Below are 20,941 nucleotides of genomic sequence, written 5' to 3' on the forward strand. Positions count from 1 at the left end.
TTTAATATTCCCGAGTTTCGGTTTTGATATTATTAAATCAGACAACTATACCATATAGCTTTCATTGATACGACACTGTTTCACTGTTGATAACTGCTCAATGATTGACTGATGACAGACTAATCCCGCTTCCAGCGTCCGGCTTGCTTATGTAGGCCTTTGTTTAGCATTAATTCTCGGTGTCTCCTTGCCTCCGGGTCCAAAGTCCACGGTTTTACCGTTCGACCTTTCGCCTTCACCAATATCAGGGTCCGAAGTCCGGTGCCGTCCCGTTACTTTCTTCTGCACTCGGCCCTTCGCTGCTCCCTTATATTGTCGTCTCTCTCTGACTCTCCCTGTCCTTGTCTGGTGCTCAGGGTACCACTCTCTCTCGCCGCACTATCGTTACTACGGGCGAGATCGCCGCGTAACTGGTAGGTCATTGCTTGCACGCGTTTATTCTGCTTGCTTTTTAACTTTTGGGGAGTTATTCAACTCCTCGCACATTGAATAGTACGCTGAATCCCCAAGTCAACGAAGTAACGACAACGTAGTAAGACAGACGACTTACCTGGAGAAGACACATCGAATGCACGAAACTACAGTTAAAACTAAAGGTAGCAGCTTAAACGCTTGATCGCCCCTGCGTCTGGACTACAAGGGTCCTACTGTACAATGCCCATCTGGACATATAGCAACCAGCTCGGCATTCTTGCAGTAAAGATGAAATAGACAAACAAAAAGCGACCTACAATGAAATACTCTCTGTGCATCCAAATCATCTCGCAAGAGGCTTGACTCGGGTTTCCAACAGAAGCCACCTACAACGCAACGACCTCCCAAGCCAGCAATAGTTTCCAGGGCCAAATAACTCATTTATACGACTGTTGGTTAGGTTATTACCATAAGATTTGATACACTAATTTTATTTTACGAAAGGAAAAGATTCAAAACAAGAAGGAAAGCAAACTTCGGCAAGCCGAAGTTCATATACCCTTGCAGCTATTGCATTAATTAAATACTTTTGAAAACATTTAAATTATGATTTATTTGAGTATGTGCTAAAAAAAAACATTGAAACTATGATAATTTGCAGCTCAATTATTAGATAGTTATTTTTATATATTTTTATTATTTCTATGGGAGCTATATGCTATAGACGTCCGATTTAGATAAAATTTATACCATAATTCTGAAATAATTAAACATTGCTATATGACGAAAAACTAAACAAAAAATTAAAAAACAGAAAAGTTATAATTTTTTTTCATTTATTTTTCCGATTGTTCCTATGGGAGCTATATGCTATAGTCGTCCGATTTTGATGAAATTAAAACCGTAATTCTGAAATATTAAACCATTACTATATCTCGAAGAACTAACTTTTTTAAAAACCGAACGGATTTGAAAAAAAAAAAAGACTTTCACTAGTTTCCTATACATTTTTTTCCAAAACCCTGATACATGTGTTTACTTATTTGTCACATATGTATATATACATCATTACAAAAAATTTCAGTCAAATCAAAAATGTGACTTATTAAATGGTGTTCGGTTTGTAAAACAATGACCCATTTACTTAAAACATTTACCTAACTTTAAACAAACAAGATTACATTACAAATACAAATACATTTAAGAGCGAAAATTCTCCAAAGACTCTTGAAGACTAGCTGACGAAGAAGAGAGAGGGAATGCAGGAAGAGGCCCAATTTCTTCATCTGTTAGCTTGCGAAGCTCATCCATTTGCTCTATGCACTGTCGCCATCTACGGCGAGTAAACACTGTACTTAAAATCTTGTGCTTTTTAATCGCATTGTCTCTTTAAAAATTGTCCAGCTCTTTCTTTCTAGCTGTTCCGTAATGTAAATTGCAGCTTCAGAGTCTTACCCCACAAACTGTATGCTTAAAATTGCGACTTTTTCTCTCACATTTTTCAATTTAATAATTATGACGTTATTTTTTTTTTTACTTACGGGCCCGGAAAATGAAAAACATAATAGGTGGAATAGTGACCGAAAATTTTACCCGTTCATTTAAGGGTCCCCATGCGTGCGAGGGTCTAACGCATTTTTGGCAGAGTGGTCTAAAGAATTTTTGGAGCTCGCATATCCGCGACCTCCCGGTGCATGTATTCAACAGGCGCACATACCTGTTTCCCTGCAAGCGCGGATTTACTACCTACCGCTCCAGGTTTGACTACCTCACGCCCGTCTGCTTGACGTCACACGCAATGGAATTCAAGCGTTCCGAGAAGCTACTGAGGGTGCGCTTTTCAGCTTCCCTCACAAAGCGGGAAATTTTTTCGGTTTGCTCCTGGAAACGCACCTTGATCAGATCCAGAAGCTGTGTTAAAGGGGCATCAGACAGGCGGTCTAGTGCAGCTCCAGTGTCTTTTCAAACGCGTTTCTTAGGTGTGAATGGAATAAGGGAAGTGACTGTAGTGTTTTTGTTGCAGCTTTGTTGTGTTGTTCTAATGTGTTTGATCGGTGTTTGTTCATCTGTGAGCAGTAGTTTGACGTAAAATCTCGATGTTTTTAATGTTACATGCTAGCAAACACAAAAAGGCGCTGCGTCGTTTGCAATTTTTTATTTGTGTTTTATTTATTGAGTTATAGTTAAATATTTTGTCACAAGACTGCTTTTGCTTGCACTTGTGTTAATGTAGCGATCAACACAACTTAACTCGACTGAGTTCCAGCGACAGAGACATTTCCGACCCTATAAAGTGACAAGCATCACTAGGAAAATCGATCTAGCCGTCCGTTTCCTCGCAAGCTAGTCTCTCAGTTTAAAGCTTCATGAATAAAACTTTCCCAAAAGATTTCTTTCTATTCCAGGAAGTAATATGTCGGAGCGAGCCGGATTAAACGGAACAAAATTTCGGCATGCCAAAGCTTATATACCCTTGCAGCTTTGCAAAAACTAAATAATAAATAAACTATAAAGTATATGCTATGCCGATTTTGCGATGAATTTTTCGATCGTTATATATATATATATATATATATATATATATATATATAGCATAGCATAGCATCATTGTTTTTATATACTTTTTTATTCAAGCAAAAGCTTTAATAGTATTTAAACTTCGGCCGTTTAACCAATTTGAACGTCGGCGAGTGCAGACGTTCATTTATTTCTTTTGTAGTCCGGAAAACAATCGTTGAAAAAAAACCCGATATAAAATTTAAATAAACATCGAAAAGACGCTTAGTGCGATGAAAAGTCGCAAGTTACTATCATTTGTGTTGTTATTTAGTGCTTCTAAAACTAAAATACAAATAAAAGTGTTGAACCCAAACGAAGTTCGTGCGCAGCGCCAACGTAACAAGCGTCGGCTCTCACTGCAAAAGAGCAATGCATACTTCTTTTTCGTATCGACAGCCGAGGCAGCAACAACAAAAGGTACTGCGATCGTTAACCCCAACAACGTCCAACAAACTTAATCCCATTGTCAACGAAAGGGCGAGTGACGTCATTAGCAACTGTAAATGCAATGCAACAACAACAACATCAGTTTCGTCTGCTGTGCCAGCGGATTTACCAACTGAATCTAGATCAGCTCCGTCAAACGTACCAAATTAAAAGCAAGGTTCGACCATACAGACTGGCATGGATCGCTACATAAACATTAAAAGAAAGCTAAGTCCACAGAACACGAAAATGGGTAACGTCGCAAAAATCAATCGGGCTTCCTCAAGCCAAGGAACTGTGCAAAACTCTAGTACAGCAAATAGATTTGAAATTTTGCACAATACGTCCGACGAAATCCCTTCTACAGTCATGGATACGGACAAAAAGATCTCGAAGCCGCCTCCGGTTAATATTCGAGAGAAGGCCTCCAACAACTTTGTTAATATAATAATCGATCTGATTGGTAAAGAAAGCTTTCACGTAATCCCCTTGACTAAAGGAGACATATATGAAACAAAGGTCCAAGTCAAAAGCGAAGAAAGCTTTAGAAAATTGACGGAGCTTCTAGTCGTCATAAAAGGAATCGAACCAGACGTTAGCATTCTGAAGTCGAACAGTCACTAAAAGATAAGATTTTTACGTAAAAACCGTTTCAAATATACGCTACGGAAACAAACAACCGCAACCTCTCATCAAAGTGGAACTTGTACCAGACTCTAAGGAACTCAAGAAAAACAATATATCCTATCTACAAGCTCCAGTTTCTATTGCATCCCAGAATCACGGTTGAAGACCCGAATAAACGCAATGGCTCAGTCAGTGTACACTCCGCTTTGTATGCGTCGCTTGCGGAGGGGTGCATACCTCTGCTAAGTGTGATTTTAAAAACGAGCAAAATAGCAAAAAGTGTAGTAACTGCGGAGGAGAACACACTGCAAACTACAGAGTCTGTCCAGTATACAAGGAGTTTAAAAGTCGGATCAAGCAAAGAGTGTCAACAACACGATCTCACCACACATTATTGATACCCTCCAAATCCACACCTGAAGTCTTATTTTCGTCAGTAGCCCGATCTTCACTCGTCAGTTTCACTATAACTAAAAACGTAGGCTTTGCAAGCGTTCTAAAATCGGATCATGCGAGCCCTGCTGACAATGTCCAATCCCCCCTACAGTCTCTTACCAACCTGTAGAGTACACAGTTAATGGAAAAGATGATACTCAGATTGCAACAAAGTATGGATAAATTTATTTCTATTATGCGAACGACCAAATTATATTGACAAATCAAAATATTTTGATTTCGAAGCTCCAAGACCCTTATCAAAATATTCAATGGCTCCCCTTCGCATTGCACAGTGGAATGCCAACGGCGTTTCACGGCACAAACTTGAGCTAGCACAATTTATGAATGACAATGAAATTGACGTAATGTTACTTGCAGAAACCCACCTTACCAATCCGAGGGTATATGTTGTACAATACTTATCATCCCGATGGAAACGCCCATGAAGGCACTGGAATCCTGGTTAAAAACATGATCCACAACACGTTTGCTACCAACTACATGCAAACCACATCTAACAGTTGGGTTGTCACAATCTAGCTCTAACAGCGGTTACTGTCCTCCTCGATTCATGATATCCGAAGCCCAAACTTTCGACTACTTATGGCAGCAGGAGACTATAACGTCAAGCATACGCATTGGGGATCTCGTGACGCCGAAAAGTAGACAAATGTATTACGCAATTATAAATCCTTGCAACAAAACTGTGTGCACCGCTGGTAGTGCGACTATACTCTCCTCGCGAGGGCGGCAGGAAGCAGGTCCATAGTCTATTAGCGACTGTGGATGCTGACGAATGGTAGTCTGGCGGACCTCGGTAGGTCTTTAAAGTGCCTTCCCTCAATTGCTTGCCCAAGGAGCAATCTGGCAAAGGTGTTGTCGATTCTTAAGGTTTAGAACCCAGAGCTGTACACTGACGACAGGGCGATTCTAAAGGTGGAGAAGGGTAATCCAGCCTTCCCTTTTCTTTACTTACCATCGCTGCCTGCCGCATCCGGAAAAAGCGGACAACACCATCCGGTAATGTCTATCGAACGGAACCGGACGAGATACTGGAGGAGGTCGATGACACGAAGAAGCTGCTGGACGACATCGACGCACACTTCAGCAAACCTGGCAGTTCTTCTCAGTAAGAGGGACACAGACAATGGCATCATATTAGCAATTCACTGGTCTAACATTGCAAGGACATACACTATCTTAGACACACAGCTCGGTCCTACCTGCCGAGGGCTATTATAATCATTTAGAATGACTATAACGCACATCCAGCATTAATACTTCGGATCTAGCAGTCGCAATATTCGTTGTGGTGGACGGAACGGTGAACGGCGGCCTACAAGGCCAATGATAAGCCGGCTCCACCTGAACCTGATATCAGGCTGATGCAATGGACTGAAGAAACCAAGACGATCCTAGTGCTCGGGTGTGAGGCAAATGCGAGGCATACACTGTGGAGGAGCTCTGAAACAAACGAAAGACGTGAGTCTCTTTTTGATAACATATTATGCCGTAACATCACCATCTTGAAAAAAGTTAACGCACCCACCTTCGAATTCCCAAGCGCTAGAGATTTACGGGGATGGGAAGAGGTGTTAAATTTCACTCTACAATAGGAATTTATCCAATATAAGGTCGATATATGGATAGTTTCGAAACAACATTATTTTTCTGATCATTAGTACTTCGGATCCGAAACCTAGCCCACGTAGACCAAACTGGGAAAAATTCGGTAAGATTTTCCATTCGAAACTCAGAAACATTAGGATAAGGGTAAAGTCCTCTATGGTCAAGGAGGTAGAGGACCTCATACTCCAGGAAAAAACAACCGCCATGGTGGACAAAAGAATTGTGTACTCTCAAGAAGAATGCACGAAAAACGTACAACATAAGCTATGCTACCAAGGTATTTGAGTTATATAAGATAGCACTAAAAGAATACAAAAAAGCAATATCTGCAGCCAAGAAAAAATCTTGAAAAAATTACTGCGAACTGCTTGAATGTATAAATGACACGGCTGGACTAATAAGGATACTAGCAACGGGGCATTCTAAACTTTTCAAAACAAACAGGACGACACATCATTTTTGACAGGGGAAGAATCACTGGAAGACTCTGGCGGATGCGCAATTTCCAATTTCCTGGGTGCTGAGCAAACAAGGCAGACGAGGCTTATTATAACTTTTGAAAGTATTAAACGGCTGATAGACTCCTTTGACTAATATATAAGCATTATCCCGGCAATGCTACAAACTACAAAAGACACCATTAGTAAGTGGCTTTACGAGGCATGCGTCAAACTGGCACAAATACCGCTTTCATGAAGGGAAGCTTAAGTTGTGTTCAAACCAAAACCAGAAAGAAGAGGTCTCACCCTGGCGAAAGATTATAGGACGATTTTAGGCGGCACTGCACGATGTGGTACGTTATTAAGAAAAGTCGCTACGTTTTAAACAATACACGATGGCCACATTTTTAGATATAGAAGGTGCGTTTAGAATATGTACCGGTGTGACGCTCACGAGCAAATCGATAACAGCCGAATTGAGTGGAACTTACCTCAAACGCTTTGTTAAGATACGCACAAGTCAGGGCGGGGACCTAGCCCCAATGTTCTTTACGCGAAGAGCAAAGATTCCAGAATACAACAGACCCATAATAGATAGAAACGAACTGGAGTTATCTGAGAGAGCTTAATATTTTTAAGTGATAATAGACGAGAAGCTTTCATGGAAAAAGAAAATGACAGAACGTGATAATAAAGTAATTATAGCATTCTACTGGTGTGGGAAAATGTTTAAAAAAATTGGGGTATACATCCAAGGATAATACTATGGCTCTACACTGCAACATAGGGGCCGAAGTATAGTGGCCAGCTCGGACAAGGATACAAGGATCAGCCTGCTCGCGTTCGGATCATGTTCAGCGGCCGCGCAGAGTAAAAGACGAGTAATAGCTGGATGACACTGCCGAATCCTAAAGGACATTTTCTCTCTGCCAATGGCTAAAACGGAGTACGTGACAACGGCGTTAAAATTCGGGAACAAGTTCACAACGACATTTCCAACAAGAGAATACGAGATGAGGTGTCACACAGACGGCTCTAAGATGGACTGCGGTGTAGGGGAATTTCCGCTGAAAGCTGGGGGAAAGAATCAAAGGTAGGATTTACTCGCTATATTGGAAGCAGCTAAGCTCTTGATACAGCAGAGCCAAAGGAATTCCAAAGTAAGGATATACACGGATAGCCAAGCCACTATCAAATCTTTCTCAGCAGTAAGGACTAACAGCCTGATTCCATTGCCGCATTAGCATTTAGCTAATGCTACTCCGACATGTGAGTGGCACGGACAGCTGATCTGGGTTTGTTTACTTTTGAATTTTGGCAAATCCAAATGCAATTAATTAAAATTAATGAACATGAGTGAGTCTTTAATGCTCAGCAGGACATCCATATTGCGACCGAGGCATTTGCCACCTTGGACGACAAAGATGAAGAAGAGAAGCTGATTGCGGTGTTATGACGGGTTTGCAATGGAGACCACCACAGTTTCTAAAAAGGGCAACTTATGTGGAAGTTATTTTATGCCAAAGATCCAGCAGTAATGCATTGTGGTACTAGGAGCAGAATTTGCAGCGTGCGCTCTAGGTTTCAGTTATTTTTATACAAAATAGATTTCATATTCAAAAGACATAAAAAATTGCGCCAACCTTGCATATAGAAAGCAGCTGTTGTAGTGGTGGCACGTACAAAATACCGTTAAACATCGGAATTATCCGGTATTTTTCCTGTCCTTTCCTTGCAACAAACAACCATGTACAAATAGCTTGAGTGGCAGGGCAGAACGAGAAAGCAGACGAACTGGCCAGGATGGGGTCGAATACTACAGTAATACCAGTATCCCTGAACACGGTAGAATCAAGTGTTCATGATCACTTTAAAATACAAGTCAGCAAGAGATGGTCGGAAAAGCAAGATCACAGGAGATCAAAGCTTTCCTGGCCCACTTACGATAGCAGGAGGTCACGAGAACTGATAACTAAAAGCAAAGGGGATATCAGCAGGATTACTGCAGTCATCACAAGCCCTTGAACACGCACGCCATGAAGTGCAAAGAAAAGAAGCTTGAAAGAAACGGACATACGAGAGACACCTGAGTACATGCTTTGTCATTGCCCAGCACTAAACCAGATCAGGTATTTACAACAGCTTAGGAGGGTGTGAATCAAAACGGAGCTTTACTTGGAGGTTTCTCGGAAAAACCTTATAGCTTTTACCTACCTACCATATGAACTTCGGCTGGTCGAAGCTTTCTGCTTTTATAGAATAATATTAAATATTAAGTACACGTAAATATTTGAATTTATTTCTTTCAGTTTCTCCAACAATTAAGGCTATTAATCAATTGGTAGGAGCACCCGTTGAAAGAGAAGTAACTTTAGAATGCATTGTTGAAGTGTACCCTAAACCTCTTAATGGTTGGTATCGTAACGAAGGTAAGTGTGATTTTTTTTTGCAACTAAACAGGTTACTAAATAAAATATTTGCTAGGAAATGTTAAACTGCACAACGGGAACAAATATAATATTACTGAGGAAATGATTAACTTGTACACTTGGCATCTCAACCTTACCATTAAACATCTGACTAAATCAGACTTTGGAGCTTACAGTTGCTCAAGCGTGAATGCGCTTGGCAAGAGTGAATCACGCATTCGATTGCAAGGTAATAAAGAAATACTTTTTTTTCCAATTTTTATGCTTACATATTTCCCACCATTTCTTTTTACTCATTTTTTTGATGGTTTAAAATGGCTTTGCATCTCACACTACCGTCGTAGATGTAGTATGTGGGGTTCGCACCCACTAAAAACCCGCCCTCATCAGGCCGTTTATCTACTTCAGAAAAGCTTTTGCATACCTTCGAAGTGGGGCCTCATGCATTTAGAGCGGATCTGCTCATACTAAACTCAACGGCTCGCCTTTGCTAGATAGCCAATATGTACCAAATTGGTTGTCCTTATTTGTCCAAATAGAAAAGGAGGCCCACAGAGCCCGTCTGCGTCCAGACTGCCCTTTTTACATACATTTTGTCCAGATCCTTTATCTTCGAGCGAAAAATGTCTCCGACATTTTGCAAATTTTACCGTAAAATACTGTGTGTTCTGCATTGTCACACTCAGCGTCTGCATAATAGCTTGACTTGACGCTCCTTCTGCTTGTCTGAGTTCAGTTTTTTCGTTCTCTGGCCAGCAGGTCAATCGGAAATACTCCTCCTAAGACAAGTGCTTCCACACACGATTCTGTTCGATGAGCGCTTATTATTCGGATGGCAGAAGTCTTTTGAACAACTAAAAGATGCTTCTGCATTTGCTTTCCAGCTTGTCAGCCCAGACATCATATGCATTGAGAAGAATGGCACTATTAATATTCATCAACAGCTTTCGTCTCGTGAGGAGTCTTAAAACTCCCCACAAATCCCGATGCAGGAGAGCTGCCTAGCAACAGCGAAGGGGGCGAGACTGCCGGAGATGTCAAGGGCAGCAAGGTCAAACTGTAAACAACGGAGCTTGGACAGGGCCAAGCCGAGACACCGTGACACCACGCTAGAAATGGACTCTATCACGGCAAGGGCAACAAGGTCGAACGCTAAATTGGCGGACTTCGGACCTGCAACAAGAGGACGCACCGTGGACTAACGGTGCGGCAGTGGACCTTGGACCCGATCGCGCGAGCTGAAGAATAGGAATAACGGGACCACCACAGGCTATAAAAGGACGGCGTAAGCGCAGCTCACCTCGAAGTAATAGTGCGAGAATCAAAACGAGTGCGTGTTCGCGAGATCAGAAGTAAGTTAATCAAGGGCCGAGTACCAGGATCAAGATCGCAAATTCGAGACGCCGAACGACTGTGGTGAGACGACAAGGCTGAGACTTCAACGCTGAGATCCAACGGGTGCTAGGGCGTGGTTAAATCGAGCTCAGGTAGTCCTTGCGTGGAGTCTCCGAAGAGGTCGAACCTAGTTCTACCTGCTAGGCGAAACACCTGGCCCCTATAGTGAGGTTTGCATAACATCCAGAGTCTCGGAGGAGCCGTCACGAGTCAGACACCAGCAAGCAGTCGACGACGAGGAGTGACGCCGCAGAAGACAGCGACGAGGAGCAGCAGTAGCGGAAGAGCCGCGAGGCTATATACAAGGAGACGAATAAAAACCTTTACGATCCCCACAGAACTCTTGCGTTATTCTTTTGTCAAAGGCAATACCCCATTTTAAATTTGGTGGAACGATCCCACAACTTCTCTGAGCTAGCCGCCCGTTTGAGTAGCGAGCGAGAATATCTAGAAAATCAGGTCGTTACATCTGACCATTGAACGAAGGAGTGCCGGAATCGGCGACTCACGTTCTGTTGACGATGCGGAAAAATAGGTGTCCGAACGGTGGAGTGCCTCCGAGGGGCGGCCAGGGATCGTAAGGTGCTGCCTCTCAAAAATAATGGACGACCTGAAGGCGGAAGAAATGCAACTGTGCGCTGCAGTGCTCATAGGTGACACAAATGTTAAGGCCACGGTGGACACCTGCGCCACAGCGAGCTTCATCAGCAAAGAGCTGGCTGTTAGGCTGCAGGCGGCAGGAAAGGTTGGACCCACAAAGAGGCAAGTACGAATGGCGGACGGTAGATGCGGAGACATAAAATCGCAACTAGAAATTCAAATCGGACTTGACACAAGAACAGTGTCAATAGAGCGGCTGATCCTACCAGGATTGATCGACGCTAGGATGCTAGGATGGAAGTTCCTCACCAAAATCGGAGCCGCAGGTCATAGCGTTGTGATACCGTCGAGGGACAGACACCGAGGCTGGCTGGAGGAAAAACTGTCGGTAGCAGTCGTGGAAGCCCCGAAGGGATTTTCGGAAAATTATGTGACCCAGTTTTTAAAGACGGAGTTGGAGAGCCTGGAATATCTGCAAGGCACGTCAAAAGTGGCAGTACACAGGATCACCATGAAGGACGATCAGCCGGTCAAACAGAGGTACTATCCGAAAAATCCCAAAATGCAGGGCGAGATCAACGCCAAAGTAGTTGAGCTACTTGAAAAGTGCCAGGGAAAGGCCTGTTCCAATGGAAAATTATGCCTTTTGGTTGTCACTCGGCATAAGCAACATTCCAGCAGGCGTTGGACCAGGTAATAGAACCCGAAACGATTCCGCAAGCCTTCGCGTATCCGGATGATATAGTCATTGGACGGGAGCTAGAAGAGCACATACGTAAACTTAAGGATGTATTTAGAAGACTGCGAGCGGCGAACCTGAAAGTAAACGCTGATAAGTGTAAACTCTTCAGGAAGGAACTTTAATACTTAGGGCATCGCATTACAAACCAGGGCATCGGGATGGATCCGGAGAAGGTATAGGCGATAGCGTTGCAAAAACTACCGACAACTCTCAATGATCTGCGGCAGTATTTGGGAGTGGCGTCGTGGTACAGGCGTTTTGTGCCAGATTTTGCCACGCTAGTACATCCGCTGATAGCCCTTCTCCGAAAGAGTGTCAAATGGGAATGAACCGACGACCACAGGCCTTTGAAGCTGTCAAGGCGAGATTGGTCGGCGACCCAATTTTGGCATGCCCGGATTTCACAAAACCGTTTGTGCTGCAGACCGATGCCAGCGATTATGGGCTGGGTGCCATTCTAACTCAAAATTTCGATCAGGGGTTCGAGCGGGTGATCTCCAATTCCAGCAGGACCTTGAACGGGTCGGAAAAAAATTTATAGGTCATTGAAAAGGAATATTTAGCAATTGTGTTATCACTTCAAAGTGATAACAGATCACATGGCTCTGAAGTGGTTGAATAGCATCGAGAGCCCAACCGTAAGAATCGCACGATGGGCAAGACATCAAGAAGTATGTGCGGAATTGTAAGAACTGCCTCAGGTACAAGCCCAGTCAGCTTCAGGTAGCCGGAAAAATGCTCACACCGATCCCAGAGGAGCCCTGGGCCACAGTATGCGCCGATTTCGTTAGGCCGCTTCCACGGTCGAAGCACGGGAATTAGTGCTCGTAGATCGGATTTCAAAGACGGAAATAGTGCCGATGCGTAGGGCTACCACCGAGATGCTGGAAAAGGCAATCCGGGAGTGGATCATCTCAAGGTACGGCGTGCCGATTTTGATCACCGATAACGGTGTCCAATGCACAAGCAAGGCGTTCAAGCGATTCTGGGCAGAGTTGGGAGTGCGGCACCACTCACAACCACGTACACGCCTCAAGAAAATCATACGGAGAGGGCTGTAGAGATTTATTTATGTTATCCCAAGTAGTAATTTAATTATAGTAAAAAACACTTTCAAGTTTAATAAATTTCGAATTTTTATTTTACTGGAGCGGCAGTAGTTGCCGCTTCCAGCTCTCAGGAGTTTCTTGTGTTTTACAAATTTACTTAGAAGCTAAAGAGCTCAAAGTCTTGTAGCTGCACTGCCAACAGCGGCAGCGGAGAGACGGTTATATATTCTTTAATATAGAGCTATGCTCACTTAGGCTGGAGCGCGGAGGTATATGCACATACATGAAGTCCGCTCGTGATACAATTATGCTGACACTTGCACTTTCTGTGCGGGCACAGGCATAGCGATCTGTTCGTATTTCGGCCACTTGGGTTTATGACCGGGACTTTGAATTATGTAAACACTGCAACAAAGTGTTGCAGTACTCTTGGTACGGTGGGTGCTCGATGCATCTCCCTCCTTTTGCAAAATAAAGTAATATTAATAAAGTTATTTTCCAATTTAATTATGGATTTTATAAGATTTATGAAATGATATTATTTAAAGCATATAAATTGTAGGGATTTATTTATGTTTTTTTTTTTTGTTTGTAATATTAGTAATTTTTTTTTCTTTTTTTTAACTTTATAGTTATTGTTCTTATATAATGTATGGCCACAAGTAATATATTTATAAAAGAACCAATTGATTATGAAATAAAAATTATTAATCCATCTTCATGTTCTATTTGTTTTTTATTTTAATTATTTGATATTGTTATTTTATCTCTATCTCCTATTTGTTCTACCTTATAAGAAAATGTATATTTAAAATCTATTTTTTGTCCTGTTTCATTTTACCAATAAAACCTGATCTCCATATTTTAACTCAAAATCTAAAATATTTTTGTCGTAATTATTTTTTTGTTTTTGCTTGTGTGATTCTAACATTAGTCTAGCTCTCTTTAATGAATGTTCTAATGTGAATTTTGATTCCTTAGCATAGTCTTCTTCATTATAAAGGGGTTTTATGTTATCTATCCTATTAAAATGTTTAGGCAAACTTGAAGTTTTCCCAAAATCTAACTCATATGGACAATAGTCATGTGCCATAGAGGGGGTCGTATTAAAACAATAAACAAAGTATCGTAGCCACACATCCCAATCTGTTTTGTCAACTGAGATGTATGATCTGATAAACTCATTAAATGTTCCGTGGCTTCGCTCCACAGTTCCCACAGTCTGATGATGATGTGCAGTTGAAGTTATGTTTTTAATATTTAGATTTTTACACAGGTCTTCAATAAATTAATTTTTATATTCCGTTCCCATGTCCGTAATAAAATCCTTCACTGGACCGTACTTTAGAATAAAATCTTCAAATATAGCTTTCGGTACTGTGTTTGCAAACTTGATTGGTATTGGTATAGCTACTAGATATTTAGTTAAGTCGCCGATGAGTGTTACTACGTATTCGTTTTCGTTATTAGATTTTGGTGGTGGACCAATTGTATCCACAATTACCCTATCAAAAGCTTTTTGTGGAGTTTCGGTTATAGTTAATGGAGTCTTAGAATGTTTAGTCGTTTTAGACTTTTGGCATTTGGGACATTTCTTTATGTACTCTTTTATGTCTTTAGACATATTTTTCCAGTAATAGTGTGTCTGGACCTTGGACAAGGTTTTGTAATGCCTGTATGACCTCCTTGTATTGGATCATCGTGGAATGCAGACAAATTACCTTCGTTTTCTTTATTATTTTTTATTACGGTCACCGGGTTGAGTAGCGCTACTCTCAATAATTTCAACATTTTATTGCCCATATTTTTCCAGGGGGTATAATAATTTCAGTCAGAAGTTTGCAACGCAGTGAAGGAGACATTTCCAACCCTATAAAGTATATATATTCTTGATTAGCATCACTAGGAGAGTCAATCTAGCCACGTCCGTCTGTCCGTCCGTTTCTACGCAAACTAGTCTCTCAGTTTTAAAGCTATCTACATGAAACTTTCCCAAAGTTGTCTTTCTTTTGCAGGTAGTATATAAGTCGGAACGAGCCGGATTGGACGACTATAGCATATAGCTCCTATAGGAACAATCGGAAATTTTTAAGTTTTTTTTAGTTCTTCGACATATAGTAATGGTTAAATATTTGAGAATTACTGTTTAAATTGCACCAAAATCGGGCGACTATAGCATTTAGGAACAATAAAAATATAAAAAAACAATTTTTTTAAATGTAACTCTATTATTTTGTAATTTTTTTTTTGAAATTTTTTTTGGGTGTTTAATTATTTGACAGTTCAGAATTACGCTTTAAATTTTATTAAAATCGGAAAACGATATCATAAAGCTGCCATAGGAACTCAAATAATTGAGCTGCAAATCATCATAGCTTCAATGCTTTTAAACATACACGCAAGTAAATCATAATTTTAATGTTTTCAAGAAAATTTAATTTTTGCAATAGCTTCAAGGGTATATGAACTTCGGCTTACTGCAGTTTGCTTCTTTTCTTGTTAAAATTATCAATTGAAACATGTTCAAAGATATTTTCCCACGGTGCCACTTTGAGTTGGCTAATTTTGTTAATACCGGCCTGCTTTTCAAGCCTTTGAAAGAATTGACCTAAGTCAATGGTTCCATTAGTATACAAATCGCTAACATCATATATTGCTGTAATTTCCTTTCCATTCTTAAATAAACATATATTATTATTTACATGCAAATTCACTACTTCACGTACTTCATCATTATTAATGAGTTCATATACGTTGGGCTTTGAAGCTTTATCTATAGATTGCTTATGCAATTCTTTTTGTTCTTTTCCTGAGCAGGATTTTTGTCTACTTTGGTTTCTGGTAGTGACTTAAAGAGTCATATTGTTTGATTGTATGTTTTTAAGTCAGTGATAATGATTCTTGATAGCGCATCGGCTACATGGTTATCTTTACCCTTTAGATACTCTACCGTAAAATTATATTCCTCTAATTCAAGTCTCATTCTGGTTAATTTGGTAAACCCTACCATTAAAAATAAGTAGGTGAGTGTTCTGTGGTCTGTTTTGACAGTGAAGTGTCTACCATAAATATATGGTCTGAAATGTGTTATTGCCCAATGAAGAGTTGCTAGTTCCTGTTCTGTTGTGCTCTTGTTGCTTTCACCTTTTGTAAAAGATCTTGATGCGTATGCAACTGCTTTACAAGAATATTTGCTAGCATCTGTAAATATGCAAAATTCTTTGCTAAAATCTGGGTATTATAACAGAGTTGGGTTTATTAACGCTGATTTAAGATTTTCGACGACGTTGTGGCATTAAGTTGTCCATTCGAATTTAACCTCTTTTTTACATAATCTTGTTATGTGACGGGAAAATTGAGCAAAATTTTTTATAAACTGTCTGTAATAATTGCAAAATGAATGAAAAATGCAAAATGCTGTCCGCACCATGTGGGACTGGATAATTTTGAATGACGTCGTATTTTTTGTCGTCAGGCAAGATTCGTGCAAAAAAAATAAACATTTACTTTAGGTTGTGTTGCCTACATTTCTCGAAAACATCAGTTAAATCCTTGAGCATATGTTTTTCGGAACAACCTATGACTATTAAATCATCCGTATAAAGAAATGCTTGCGAAGGTTCCAATCCAGAGAAAGCTATAGTCATCATTCTCTGAAAAGAATTTGGAGCTATTTTTAAACCGAATGGTAATTGCGTGAAGCGATATCTCGTGAACTTTTTTCAAGTTCAATTTGGTAAAAACCGGACATTAACCGGACATTTTAACTTAGACGGGTGTTTTACCGACTATAGTGTCTTGCAGTTTTTTTAATATGGCATCTATCGTTGTTTCGTTTTGAACTCTGTATAATGTCGATCCTATTATTTTGGATTTAATGACTTCTACAGCCAAAACTATGAATGTGCCTTTTGTCAGGTTAACCAACTTCAAAGCTGTTATGAATCTTTGAAGGTGTAGCCTTGCCCGTTGAACTCCGGGATGGCATTCGATATTTCTCTTATGTATGCCCTTTGGGCAGTGGTTTCATCAGTCATTGTGGTCGGTTTTTCTTCTATAAGGCTATCGTTTGTATCGGACGGCGGGAATAGTGAGGTTTTTAATATATTTTTCCTCTATTTTGGGACCTGTAGAAACGGGGTTATCTGTCATATAATCTGATAATTCTGGCTCGTCTCTAGTTTCTACTGTCAATGGAGTGTTTAATATAGTTGGTACAGAAATAGTTAAATTGTACCTTTGTTTTATAAGTATTAAGTTCGATCGCAATTTGATCAAGAACCTAGACTCTTGAGACCATTGGGCTTTGTCTAGCTGGTCTCCCCGGTCATGTATTACGCGCTGTGTTGAAACGGTTTACTAATATTTCAACATGTTTATTAACTGTAATTTTCTGTACTGGCCGGTTTCTTGATAATGACTTATAAGATTTGTCAAAATCACTTTTTAAGTTATTTAACTCCTTATATAACTCATTCCATTCCATTATTTAATGGAATAAGAATTGTTTATTTGAAACCATCATTAAAAGGATTCTTCCAAGTATTTCATTATCGGTTATGACAGATCTTACTTGTTCACCTGGAATGTTACTCAATACTATTACTTTTTGTGTATTTGAGCAATGTTTTAATGGAGAAAAAGCTAGATTGTACCTATTTATATATTCATATTCGAAATCTGAAATTAATAGAGGCTCTGCTCCGTTTCTAACTATGGCTTATACTTCGTTCTCAAAATTTGGATCCCTATCGATAGTAATTATAATGTAATCCCGTGTATTCATTTTTAGTTTTTAATTATTTTTATTTATAAGGTGATTTTTTTTGATAACATTTAGTTCTTTCTTAAATATGTCACTGTCAACATATACATATTTGTATATAATTTGTATTTTTTTGTTAACATATTTTTATAACAATTGTTGGTGGTTATCCAGATCTTATTCAGATCGTTAGCCTGGCTTCTGTTTTCAGCCCTTTTTGATATGCACTTGTTGTGGTACATATAGGCTTTATACAAAATGAATCCGCTCATAATGAAAACAATTATTGATAATATTGTTAAATCGGTATCGATATTTTTTGATTCAATTTTATTGATTACGTTAGCGGTTGAGTCCACTTCTTTTACATTTACTAGACCCATTTTGGGTGTTTTTAAAGAAGTGTGTATATAAGGATTTACGTTTAGTGTGTAGTTAATTGCTTGTTAATTTGCCATTTATATTGGCTCAAAAGGCCCTAAAATTCATAAATAAATAAGAAAACATTTTTACACAATAACCTACCTAGTTTTTGCATGGTTTTCAGGCCACACGCTAATTGGGCAACTTTAATGTCGCTCAATATTTGCAGTAATTTTTATATACTATAAAAAATATGCATCGCAGTGCAATATAAAAAAAATTGTGCAACGCAGTTCACGATGAAAAAAAATGCGCTCTAGGAAGCACTGTAGATTCACTTTTCGATGGTCTTACTTAAGTTGTAAGACGTTGCCGGTGCTGGCTGCACAGGCTGGACTTCTACGATGGGGCACCGGTGCTGGCTGCACAGGTGTACTCGCAATGGGGCGAGCACAGTGGTCCCTCGCAGTTGTTTGGGTACTTTTTTAGTTTTGGGATCTCTTGTTTCTGTGGCGTAGGTAATTTTTCTGGAATTTTAACTAGGCTTTGGATTGCAGGGTAGGTGAATGTGTGGGTGGTTGTGGTTTGACTTTTTCTTTCGAATTTAGATTTTTTATGTGCTCAACGTCGGCGTGTATTTTTACCGAATTGTTCCGGTTAATTTTACTTCCGCTATTTAATAGCTTCAGTAATTCAGCAATTCTGGCTTTAAGTCTTTTAAAAACACCACTGCCTTTAGCACACATCACACTCTACTTACTGCGATTGTTGTTGTTTTTTTTTCATAGGTCCTCCGTCCTCCTTTGATTTTCTTTTTAATTATTGCGGTGTGCCTCGGTCCTCCGTTGTCATCTTCGAATCGCTGTCACGGTCGCCATGTAGAGATTTATTTATGTTATCCCAAGTATTAGTTTTATTAAAGAAAAAAACATTTTTAAGTTTAATTAATTTCGTATTTTTTTACTGGAGAGGCAGTAGTTGCCGCTTCCAGCTCTCAGGAGTTTCTTGTGTTTTACAAATTTACTTAGAAGCTAAAGAGCTCAAAGTCTCAAAGTCTCAGCGGAGAGACGGTTATATATTCTTTAATATATAGCTATGCTCACTTGGGCTGGAGCGCGGAGGTATATGCACATACATGAAGTCCGCTCGTGGTACAATTATGCTGACACTTGCACTGTGTGCGGGCCAAGGTATAGCGATCGATTCGTATTTCGGCCACTTGGGTTTATGACCGTGACTTTGAATTATGTAAAAACTGCAACAAAGTATGTGCATACTACAGGGCCATTAGAACGGTGAAAACAATGGTCGCGCACTTGGCCGAAAAAGACCATCGAACGTGGGATGAGAAATGGCCAGAATTGCAGCTTGCCGTGAACACTAGTGTGTGTCCACAGGGTACTCCCCAGGCCTTCGTCACGCAGTGTAGAGAGCCCAGGTTGCCGAGCGCGTTTTTGATGAAGAAACCACCGGCACAGGAAGGGAAACTCAGACCCCGTCGGAAAACGCGAAAAAACTAAACACGGGCAATGAGAGAAAAACACACATATGCCAGTTAAAACTGAAAAGCAAGGAGGGGCAGTCAAAACAAGTCCGTCGTATCGGAGGAGCACTGTACCTTAACCGAAGAAAGGGGGAGGACGATACGCGGTATCGAACTAAACGGTTTTCACCCACACACAGACACACACAATCAAGAGCGCGAGAGCGGGCTGGCCAGTTCTACGTCAACAACTTCCCGGATTGCACCGATTGTAGACCTCCCTGGTATTTGTATTTATAATGCAGAGTGGTCGATAAGCTTAGCGAGCTGTGTGGTATGTCGTTTCTTTGCTTATCAAGACCAACCTTAATAGAGTTTAGACAATGTTATCCATATTCCCTTCTTCTTGTCCGGCTGCGTGCTCCTTAGTCTTAGCTTTTTTACCCCTTACAAAGTGATTTCCATTTATCACGCTTGCTGGAGTGAATGGCGATTTTTTAGGTTCTTCTTTGCTATTTAGAAGTGTTGCTGGATAAAACGTCATTTGAAAACAATCGCCTTGTTTCGAATGCGTTACACTTTTGTGACCCTGTATGTTAATTTAAGCCCATGTTTTACAAGACTATAAATATTATAAGTATAGAAGCAAACTTCGGCAAGCCGAAATGCATATACCCTTGCAGCTATTGCAAAAAGTAAATATTCTTGAAAACATTAAAATTATGATTTACTCCACGGTTGGCGAAGTCCCTTGCTTGGGCAAACTTATAAGCTACGCACTCACCTGCTCTCTCTCCCACACACACACGCGTCTTCGTTCTCCTCCTGCCGATTCTGGCCCTAGCCGCTGGTCCTGGACTGGGAACTAGGCCCGTTGATTTTTTTTTGCTGTTCCTGCTGCTGGTCCTGTTGCTCGCCTCGTCTGCTGCTTGGCCTGTTGTTCGCCTCGTCTGCGTTCACTCCCGCTTACAGCGGCAATCGGCCACTGTGTCCCACTTGTTCACTCCCGTCTCCAGTGCCAATCGGCCACTGTGCCTCCACTTGTCCACTTCTGCCTGACCAGTGCCAATCGGCCACTGCGCATTAACTGACGTCGCCCCGCTCTAAGTAAAGTCGCCACGCTATTTGGAAGCGAACTTTTCCATCCGTTTTTCACCATCCTAGCTCGCGATCGTATCGTCGTCTCGCTCACACTCGGGGATTGGCCTATTTTGTGCCAATTTTAAGTTGGGTTTTGTCTCGTTTTATTCTAAATTAAGAAGTATTGGCCGGACTTCATAATTGGCTCTTACTAACTACTAACTTAATAACTACATATACATTTGTGGGTGACCCAGGTTCCTCACATATTTGAAGGAAAAGAATGGAGAACCGATAGATTTTTATTATGAAAAATGGTAATAGCTGTTGACTGTTGATAATAGAATGAAGGTTGATTTTTTGACCAAAAAACGATTCAATAGCTAAACGAATTGCGAAATGACGTAAGGATTATTCTAGCAATTTTCGATATTTGGAAGAACCAATGTGTGTTGGCTATTTTAAATAAACAGGGCCGTCTTGAATCATTTCTCTTAAGCCC

At 40.5% G+C, this 20,941-nt stretch overlaps 1 protein-coding gene across 13 annotated transcripts in view; it reads left to right on the top strand.

The window, feature by feature from the left end:
• LOC128253226 (protein amalgam) overlaps window positions 1-20,941 on the top strand; it is a 508,116-nt gene that overhangs the window by 266,263 nt on the left and 220,912 nt on the right. For all 13 annotated transcript variants that reach the window (XM_052981478.1, XM_052981473.1, XM_052981474.1 and 10 more), the window contains 2 exons: window positions 8,843-8,962; window positions 9,018-9,191. In XM_052981478.1, coding sequence (XP_052837438.1) covers window positions 8,843-8,962; window positions 9,018-9,191 — 294 coding nt within the window. The remainder of the gene's footprint in view (window positions 1-8,842; window positions 8,963-9,017; window positions 9,192-20,941) is intronic.

This window comes from Drosophila gunungcola (assembly GCF_025200985.1).
Source record: "Drosophila gunungcola strain Sukarami chromosome 2L unlocalized genomic scaffold, Dgunungcola_SK_2 000007F, whole genome shotgun sequence".
Classification (NCBI taxonomy): Eukaryota; Metazoa; Arthropoda; class Insecta; order Diptera; family Drosophilidae; genus Drosophila; species Drosophila gunungcola.